General features: G+C 43.5%; 1 protein-coding gene and 1 long non-coding RNA gene across 2 annotated transcripts; one reads left to right on the forward strand and one right to left on the reverse strand.

The window, feature by feature from the left end:
* The first annotated feature begins 3,858 nt into the window (after window positions 1–3,858).
* Window positions 3,859–6,267, forward strand: LOC109098407. Its single transcript, XM_042755312.1, has one exon. The coding sequence runs from the start codon at window positions 3,977–3,979 to the stop codon at window positions 6,032–6,034; it is 2,058 nt and encodes a 685-aa protein (XP_042611246.1). The 5' UTR covers window positions 3,859–3,976; the 3' UTR covers window positions 6,035–6,267.
* A 1,919-nt stretch (window positions 6,268–8,186) lies between these two features.
* Window positions 8,187–10,190, reverse strand: LOC122144416. Its single transcript, XR_006159695.1, has 3 exons — window positions 9,343–10,190; window positions 9,018–9,219; window positions 8,187–8,627 (listed from the first exon to the last, which is right to left on the reverse strand). It is a non-coding gene; the product is annotated as an uncharacterized LOC122144416 (long non-coding RNA).

Consider the following 10,190-nt stretch of genomic DNA (forward strand, 5'->3'; position numbering starts at 1 on the left):
CACATTTTTCTTCAAAGACATTATTCGGTTGTTTATTTTGTTGTTTAATTCTGTAAACAGATGTTTGTGAATGTGAAAATGTCCATGCTATTTTGTAAATCATTTTGTAATTTGTATTTTTGTGTTTCTTTCAGTTTTACAGTAAAGTAAAGTGTGCATCACATAAGCACAACGAAGAACGTGTGATGAAGCTTTATTCCTGTTAGCTATCTGTCAGTCTTTGGTTCAGAACACCATTGCCAGGGCAGAATAGTAAAAGGTCGACTGCACGGCGGGTGAAGACAAACAATCAGGATTCCATCCAGCTTACATGTAATACTACATTATCAAGATGGATGAGTCACAGCCTCGCAGGAAACAAGAGGAAGTTGACCAACCTTTAGAAACAAGATCACGGTCAAGCAGATCACGTCGTTCGAGTAGATCTTCGGCTAGTGCAGCTGCGACCACAGCAAGAGCTTAAGCAGCCGCATGCAAAGTAAAGGCCTCTTATGCCGACAAGGAAGCCATCATGATGAGAGAAAGAGCTCAAATTGAAGAGCATCAACAGAAAGCACTAGCTGAGACAGCTCGCAGAAAAGCAGAAGTTGAAGCTGATTTATACGTGTTACAACTGCAGAAAGAAGCTGTAGCAGCATCTACAGAGGCAGAAGTTTATGAAGCTGCAGTTTATGAAGAAGACGGAGCAAGTGTCGATCTAGGAAAAGAATCATGCATCTCAAGTAGAATTGAACGCACAGAAGAGTATGTGCAGAAACATTCTCAGCAAAGAAATTCTCCTAATTTGACTCCTAATTCACAACATGAAAGTGAGGGTTCAAGTTATGTGACACGGAGTTATGTTGCAGGCTCACAAAGTTCTCTACCTCCAACAGTGAAGGAGGAATCGAATGCAGAGACAATTCCTATGAAGCAGGAACAGACAACTCGGCACAACTTCCAGTGTTCTCGTTCGAATGTAAAAGTTGAGCCATATGATGGAGCTGATGAAGTAAAACATCAAAAATATCCAGTACGAAAGCAATGAATGCAGTGCCTGCCCTCTCAAGTTCCTGCTGAGTGCTTTACTCCAGCACCACCATCACCTCATGCAAACGACTTTACTACATATTTGCTGAAGAAAGAAATGGTGGGTTCTGGCTTGTTCCCATTTGATGACTGTCCAGAAAATTACTTGGCATGGAAAACATCTTTTTGGGCTGTAACCAGTGAACTCAATATAGCTAGTAGAGTGGAGATCGATTTTCTTGTCAAATGGCTTGGTCCTGATTCGTCCAGTCATGCCAAACGAATCAAATCAGTTCATGTCAGTGATCCTGCCTTAGGAGATTGTATGATATGGCGTCGCCTGGAGGACTGCTACGGATGTCCAGAGGTCAGACAGGCGATGTTAAGGAGACTTGACGTATTTCCTTGCATCACAAACAAAGACACCCATTGTCTGAGAGATCTAGGGGACTTGCTGCTCGAGCTGCATTCAGGTAAAGAAAGTGGTCGTTTACCTGGACTTGCTTACCTTGACACAGCGCGGGGAGTCAACCCCATCGTTGAAAAACTCCCATTCAGTCTCCAAGACAAGTGGATTACGCAAGGTTCCAGGTACAAAGAAGACCATAATGTATACTTTCCTCCTTTCAGCTTCTTTGTTGAATTTGTTTGTAGACAAGCAAGAACTAGAAATGACCCTAGTTTTGCTCTTGCTTCAACTGGCTACTCAAACAATACAAAATCTGACGGAGCTGCCAAGTTGAGTAACAGAACTTCTGTCTTCGTCAAGAAAACTGAAATAATGGCTGCACAACCAAACCAAGACAGAAACTTAGACAAGAATGTAGATCCAGACAAGTTTTGCACCATACACAATAAACCTCATCCACTTTACAAGTGTCACACATTCACGAGCAAACACCTAGATAAACGAAAAGCACATTTGAAGGAAAAGTTTATCTGTTTTAGATGTTGTGCTTCCACTAAGCATGTGGCAAGAGACTGCAGAGCATCGGTTAAGTGCAGAAAATGCAACAGCGACCGACACATTGCAGCCATGCATCCGGGTCCAGCTCTGTGGTCCATTGAAGTGTCTGTATCAACAGCAGATCAAAACATGGAAAAGACAGATGATGAAGACACTGCTGAAGTCAACAAGAAATGCACTGAGATTTGCAGAGATGCAAGTAAGCCCAAGTCATGTTCGAAGATTTGTCTCATAAATGTTTATCCCTCCAATCAACGTGAATGAGCCAAACGCATTTATGCTGTACTGGATGAACAGAGTAATAGATCATTGGTGAAGTCACAGTTCTTTGATCTGTTCAACATCGTTAGCAGTTCTTCCCTCTATATACTGAAGACGTGTTCAGGGGTAGTGACTATGGTGGGGTGGAAAGTAAATGGATTCTCTGTCGAATCGCCTGATGGGAAAACAGTAGTTGCTCTTCCACCTTTGATAGAGTGTAACACTTTACCAGAAGACAGATCTGAAATTCCTACGCCAGAGATAGCTATGTGTTTCCCCCATCTCACTGCTGTGTCTGATAAAATTCCGCCTTTAGATCCTTGTGCACCTATCCTTCTCCTCTTCGGTCGAGATATTCTTAGTGTGCACAAAGTGCGTGAACAACGAAATGGACCCCTCAACACACCATACACGCAGCGCTTAGACCTGGGCTGGGTGATAGTGGGAGAAGTTTGCCTGAATGGGACTCATTGTCAGTCCAGCGTGAACGCTTATAAGACCAACATACTTCCAAATGGGCGAACTTCATTCTTCTCTCCATGCACAAAAGGTTTCAATGTCATAAAACAGGGGGAGTCACCCTTTTTGTCATATAATTAGGTTTGGGCGAACTTCATTATTTTTTCAAAAACCAGTGAGAGCTATACAAAGGGCTTAAAAAAGAATGTGTTCTTCAGATCTTCAGAGGATGATAAAGCAGCTTTATCTGTAGAGGATAAAGTCTTTCTCAACATAATGGACAAAGAGGTGTACCTTGATGAGGATAACCACTGGTGGCCACATCCATTCGGCTCTCAAAGAAAGCAACTCCCAAACAATAGAGAGCAAGCTATACAAAGGCTGAACTCATTGCAGCGCACTCTTTCAAAGAAACCGAATATGAAAACGCATTTCTTTGGTTTTATGCAGAAGGTGATTGAAAATGAGCAAGCAGAACCTGCTCCACCCTTACAATCAGGGGAAGAATGTTGGTATTTGCCAATTTTCTGAGTTTACCACCCACACAAACCTGACAAAATTAGGGTGGTCTTTGATTTGAGCGCCCAATATGGAGGGGTCTCCCTTAATGATGTTTTGATGAGCGGACCTGATCTTAACAATACCCTTTTGGGTGTGCTGTTGCGCTTCCGTAGGGAGAAAGTAGCTGTGATGGCGGACATAGAACAAATGTTCTATTGTTTCAAGGTAAAAGAGCAGCATCGCAACTATCTTCGCTTTCTTTGGCACAAAGACAACTGTGCAGAAAAGGAGATCATTGATTACAGAATGACCGTGCACGTCTTTGGCAATAGTCCTTCGCCAGCGGTCGCTATATATGCCTTAAGACGAGCAGCAGAGTATGGCGAAGCAGAGTATGGTATCCTTAAGACAAGCAACAGAACTTGGCGAAGTAGAGTACAGAACGGCATCACATCTGTCCCTACTGAAAGAGAAGCCATTGATCTCCTAAAGCGTACGCAAGCAATGCTATAAAAGTCAAGCTTGAATCTGCATAAAGTGGCTTCTAACAGTGCTTCGGTGATGGAAGCTTTTCCATCTAGTTAGAGAGCCAGAGATCTCAAAGACCAGGATTTTGATAAAGACCCAATACCTCTCCAACACAGCTTTGGTTGATGGAACATCAAGGCAGACTGCTTTACATTAAAAGCTTCTCAAGATCTCAAACCCTTCACTCGAAGAGGGATCCTTTCCACCGTCAATAGTTTATATGATCCTCTCGGGTTTGTCTGTCCAGTCACTATGCAAGGCAAAGCTCTAGTGAGAGAACTTTCAACTATACAACAGGATTGGGACACCGTTCTTCCGGCAGACAAAAGAGATTCGTGGAAGGTATGGACTTCATCTCTAGCAGAGCTTGATCGATTGCAAATACCACGATCTTATGTCCCAACCTCACTGTGTGGAGCTCAGGTTCGAGAGTTGTGTATCTTCTCGGATGCTTCTATTTTAGCTATCGCTGCAGTAGCGTACCTACGAGTAATAGATTCAGACGGACAGCTTCATGTGGGGTTTGTAATGGGAAAATCCAAGTTGGCCCCTTTTCCAGCACATACTGTTCCACGCCTGGAGTTATGTGCAGCGGTGCTTGCTGTTGAGCTGATGGAACTTATAAAGGAAGAAATTGACATAGAGTTCCACAATATCCAGTTCTATACTGACAGTCGCATAGTGCTCGGCTACATTCACAATGTAACACGCAGATTCTACATGTACGTGGCTAACAGAGTTGCACGCATAAGAAAATCCACAGAACCTAGTCAATGGCATTACGTCTGTTCTGAACAGAACCCAGCAGATCATGCCACCAGGTTTGTGGCAGCAGCCCACTTACCCCTTACCAACTGGTTCTCAGGTCCAGAGTTCCTTAGGGAATGTGACCCTATAGGATGTAGTTTAGGAGAGTCATATGGACTTGTCAAAGCAGAAGAGGATGTTGAAATTCGCCCCCAAGTGAACACGCTGGCAACTAATGTCAAAGAGGACTTACTAGGCTCAAGCAGATTTGAACGTTTCTCAAGCTGGAGATCCTTGGTGAGAGCTGTCGCTACTCTGACGCACATCGCAAATTCATTCTCACAATCTTTTCCTGACACACTCTGTCGAAAATGGCATCTGTGTACTAAAACCTCAGGTGTGGAGATATCACAAGCCAAGGCGACTATAGTCAAAACCGTACAACGAGAAGTGTATCAGGAAGAATTTGAGAGTTTGACTAAGTTTGGTAAAGTCTCACAGCGTAGCACACTCCTGAGGCTTGACCCCTTTGTGGACAATGAGGGTCTGTTAAGAGTTGGGGGTCGCATTCACTGTGCTGACATCTCTGATCTAGAGAAGCATCCCTTGATAATCCCTCCCAACCATCACGTGACTGGTCTTTTAATTCAGCATTATCATGATCAAGTGGCTCACCAAGGCCGGCATTTTACTGAGGGTGCTATACGTAGTGCTGGATTGTGGATAGTTAGTGGCAAAAGATCTGTTTCAAATATCATCCACAAATGTGTGCTGTGCAAGAAACTGAGAGGTAAAATGGAGAGTCAGAAGATGTCGGCTTTGCCCTCAGATAGAGTTTCTGTAGATCCACCTTTCACACACACAGGTCTTGATGTTTTTGGACCATTCACTGTGGTGACACGTAAGACAAGAGGGCATAACGCTGAGAACAAGCGATGGGCTGTCATATTCAGTTGCTTAAATACCAGAGCAGTTCACTTAGAGGTTGTGGAGTCTCTATCAGCGTCAAGCTTTATTTGTGCTTTGCGTCGCTTCTTGGCTGTCAGAGGACCAGTGAAGCACTTTTGTTCTGACAGGGGGACAAATTTCATTGGAGCAGTTAAGGAACTCCAAATTGACAGTAGCGACTCAGAGTTGAAAGGCTTCTTGCAGAATCAAGGTTGCACGTGGACCTTTAATGCTCCACATTCCTCCCATATGGGAGGAGTGTGGGAAAGAATGATCGGGATTGCCAGACGTATTTTGGAGGCTCTCTTGATGAAAATTCCCACAAGACTCACGCATGAGGTCTTAACAACTTTAATGGCAGAAGTCATGGCCATCATGAATTCCAGACCCTTAATCCCAATTTCATCAGATACGGGCATGCCCCAAGTGCTTTCACCAGCAATGCTCTTAACTCAGAAGGCGAGTGTTGCTCCAGCTCCTCCAGGAAATTTTGAGATAGGGCACCTGCACAAAAATCAGTGGCGTCAAGTCCAGATGTTGGCTGATTCATTCTGGAAGCGATGGAAGCAGGAGTACTTGTCTACCTTGCAACCCAGGAGAAAATGGACAGAGTAGAGAGAGAGTATTCAGGAAGGAGACATTGTTCTGTTGAAGGATGGGGAAGCTAAGCGCAGTGAGTGGCCAATTGGTCTCATAGCAAAGACTATAGCCTCATCTGATGGAAAAATTCGTAAGGTTATGGTGAAGACTGCTAAGCAGGTATAGAGAGTACTTAAGACCTATATGTGATGTTGTCTTACTTTTGTCAAATAATCGGAATGCATAGTCGTATAACACAAGTTATACCAAGTGGGGAGTGTTCTGAGTAGTATTAGTTTCTCTTTAGTTTCATTTTGATTTGTATAAGTAGTTCATGTGTGACACCTTGTGGTGAAAAACGTTATTACAATGCTCAATAGAACGCTACAGGAAGCACATAAAACAATAGAAGAAGAGTCGTTTTCTTTGATCTGCGTTTTTAGATGCTGTCTAATCCTTGGAGTAGATACGACCGTAAGTTATAAATTTCATATTGAAAATAACTGCAGTCATGTTGTGTTAATTTAATTAAAAGCTGGTCGTTATTAAGATGTTTAGAGATTGATGTTTGATTCTGAAATATAGCGTGATCTGACGGCTAATATGCTAATAAGGTTGCATAGTCACATTTTTCTTCAAAGACATAATTCGGTTGTTTATTTTGTTGTTTAATTCTGTAAACAGATGTTTGTGAATGTGAAAATGTCCATGCTATTTTGTAAATCATTTTGTAATTTGTATTTTTGTGTTTCTTTCAGTTTTACAGTAAAGTGCGCATCACATAAGCACAACGAAGAACCTGTGATGGAACTTTATTTCTGTTAGCTATCTGTCAGCCTTTGGTTCAGAACACCGTTGGCAGGGCAGGTTTCTTTATGTTTTATTGTATATTGACAAACAAAAATAATAAATGAATAATAATTTAAAGCGAATCATAAGGTAAGGTTGGGCTCTCATTCGGGAGAAATCCAAACGTTTCCATATTCGTGATGTTGCCTATTTCAAGCTTAACTATTATTCATTAGGAAAAATAGGCTTTGTAGTTCACGCATGTTTCAGTATCGACGAAAAAAAAAAAAAAATCATAATTAACAAAAATATGCCAAAGTGGGCCGCTGCTCGCGCCGAATGGCACGGTGAACGGCTACTGTTTCCAATGAATGTGCATGAGGCACCAGCGCGATCAAACAGCTGAAAACAGAAAATACTAAATTTTTGGTCACACAGTAAAGGCATAATTCAAAAATGCAAAGTGTTAGCAGTTTGAAAAATCAAGAATAATAACAGAATTAATAATAATTATTGCTAAATGCTGGACCGTTCTCATTTGGATCTGCAAATGGGACCTGAAGGATTTTTTTTAAACCAAGAATGAACCGAAATAAAAACAGTTAGCTTTTTATCCGTATATATAGGCCTTATATTTAATGACTGTTTAATAACAATAGCATGCATAAGATCCTTTGTGTAAAGGTCTTCTTTTAATTTTTGATGAGTAGACCGTAGCCTAAGACTATCCTACAATTTGAAATTAACTCACTGTACATTTTTTTAATGGTTTTTAAAAGATGTTACAATGTTATATCATAATGTTATTGTTGTTTTACCTCCTCCTTTTATCTCATTTTACAATTACATTCAGTTCGCAATCCGTCCCTTTGTGCCACCTGGCAGTAGTTTCGCGAATGAATTTAACACGCGACTGACTTGCAGTTAACGGTGCATCGCGGCGGCGGCGGTACACGCGGCGGTAATACCCATTTTGGTTGTCTACCATCTGTAAGTTATATTGATCATACTTATACAACAAGTGTGTCAGCAATGTGAAATTACTCAATATTTACAATATCCGTGAATGATATTGATTTGTGATATATCATGTCATTATAGATTAACCTTATGACAAGTGTTATAACATCTGTTTGTAATATAGACACTGGACCTCTAGTATGCGTCAGCTGCTAATATATCATGCTTAGCTGTTGTACTGCGGATGCACTCTGTTTAAATCAGACTGAAAGGTCCAATATATCATGCTTAGCTGTTGTACTGCGGATGCACTCTGTTTACTTCCTAGTTTCCACCTCGAGGAGGTCCCAAGAACACCCCAATGCACCAGACACATGAGAGACAGTAAGTAAATTTTAAAACAAACTTTATTAAATTACTAAAAAAAAGGTATGGGGAAGGGGGGCTAAAATCCAACTCTCCTTTTGGAGAGTAACAGTCTCGAGTCTCTTAGACTCCGTCGCGGGAGATCTCAGGTGAGTCCTTCACTCCATTTTCCTTCTGGCTATGTGACGACAATCAGCTTATTCACAAGTGCCCCTTTGTTCTGGCTTGCAGGACGACTGTCCAGGGCCCTCTCCTTTCCTGGACGTAACAGATACAAGTGGTAAGTATTGAGAGTTTGAATGCACGATGGATACCTGCTGCTACTCGTGGCGAACTCCGAGGCGGCCCAGCGGGTTGGACTCCCGGTCGTCCAGATGCTGGTGGAGCTGCACAATGGCTGCCGGGATCCAACTGAAACCGTACTGGTGAGTGTACGGGGGGGGGTTTCCGCGGTTTCTGTATCCTGAGTGACAGGTCGACGTGCAGGTAGACGCTTCAAAGGGACCCGCTAGATCTGCACAAGAACATACAGGTAAGTATAACCGGACTGGACACGGACAGTGGACAGAGGGGCCGCTGGCTCTTCACTCGGGGCACAGGTAAGTCTGTAGAAAAGACAACTGGGGCTTCACTTGGGCATACAGGCGAGTGTACAACACAATATGCTGGCTTTAGCTTTGGGCATAAGATAAGTACATCAAAGGTAACTGGGACTTCACTTGGGCATACAGGCGAGTGTACAACACAATATGCTGGCTTTGGGCATAAGGTAAGTACATCAAATGTAACTGGGACTTCACTCTGGGCATACAGGCGAGTGTACAACACAATATGCTGGCTTTAGCTTTGGGCAATAGCTTACGGTGAATATACAGGGAAACAGGAAGTGATGTAACTCACAGACCTTTGAGGAAATAGACGTCAGGCGTTCCTTTTCTGAGGCTTCAACCAACTGCTGATAGAGATGCGGATCGAAAGCTGCTGCGTTGGGCCGAACACGGCCTCCGCTGGTGTCACACACAGGTAAGTTGTTTCACCCAGGGTGTGCTACACTGGATGGGTCGAACGCTTCACTCTTCTTTCTTCCAACCGACAGGGCAAGAGATCTAGACAGGGGCGAACCTTTGAAGAGCTCCACAGCAGGTAATAACACACGCACAGCTGATTTCCTCCTACAGCAGCCAACTCCTCACCGTTAATACTTCCCACTATATCCACACTGTTCTTACTTGAAATTGTTTCCCGCCACCGTCACGTGGGGAAGAAGGGTCAGGATGTCATCGACGGCATATAATTGGAGATGTTTTCTTCGCCCGCCTCAGTACTCACTTCCTTCGCAGGATTTCGTCGGGCCTGAAAGGTGGTTGTTGACGACACAAACACAGCACAACACTGAAATTTTCAAGTGTATACACTCACGGCAAAGGACAAAGACTCACCCACTGCACTCCACACACTCTTGGTGAATTTAGGGTCAAAACCCCGTCTGACCAAAGACTCATCCTGGAAATCGTGGAGACACTGATGCAACGAATATTCAGATTTAAACGTCGCCGCCACGACACCCCAACGTCTTCTCTCGCTCACTGGTCCTGGCTCACCCACAATCCTCCTCCACGGTGGGGCCGCTCACATCACCGTTACTAACACGAGGTCTCTTTTCCCTCTTCTTTCCAGCTCCTGGATACTTCTCCTGCTGCCACGTGACCTGTCGAAAGGGCCTCCTTCGGCGATACTTCCGGTGAGTCTTCCTGTTTTCAACCACTCAGAATTTGTTACACATGTCCATAGAGCATTTCACAGTTAGGTAGACATCCCAATATACTCAGCCCGGTTTCTGTTTTCTGCCAAACCCTTGTCTCTGTCTTCGCCCAGCCAACAATATCCTCCGCCTTCTTTCCGCTGCACTCGCCAAACACTCCAACTCACTCGCCGTATCGGCTAGAATAAAAAAAACTCCCTCTCTGCAGTTTCTGAGGCCCTCTTTATACTCCTCCTTCTCTTCACACTGCCCAATCCGCGATCGCCCCGCTCATCTATCCACCTGCAATCAATGTAACCCTGATTTCCTTTCCCG

The sequence above is a fragment of the Cyprinus carpio genome, unplaced genomic scaffold, assembly GCF_018340385.1.
Source record: "Cyprinus carpio isolate SPL01 unplaced genomic scaffold, ASM1834038v1 S000006662, whole genome shotgun sequence".
Lineage (NCBI taxonomy): Eukaryota > Metazoa > Chordata > Actinopteri > Cypriniformes > Cyprinidae > Cyprinus > Cyprinus carpio.

Bases quoted from the DNA above. Each gene is read 5' to 3' on its own strand.
- LOC109098407 (XM_042755312.1), top strand. From the start codon at position 3,977: ATGCAAGGCAAAGCTCTAGTGAGAGAACTTTCAACTATACAACAGGAT.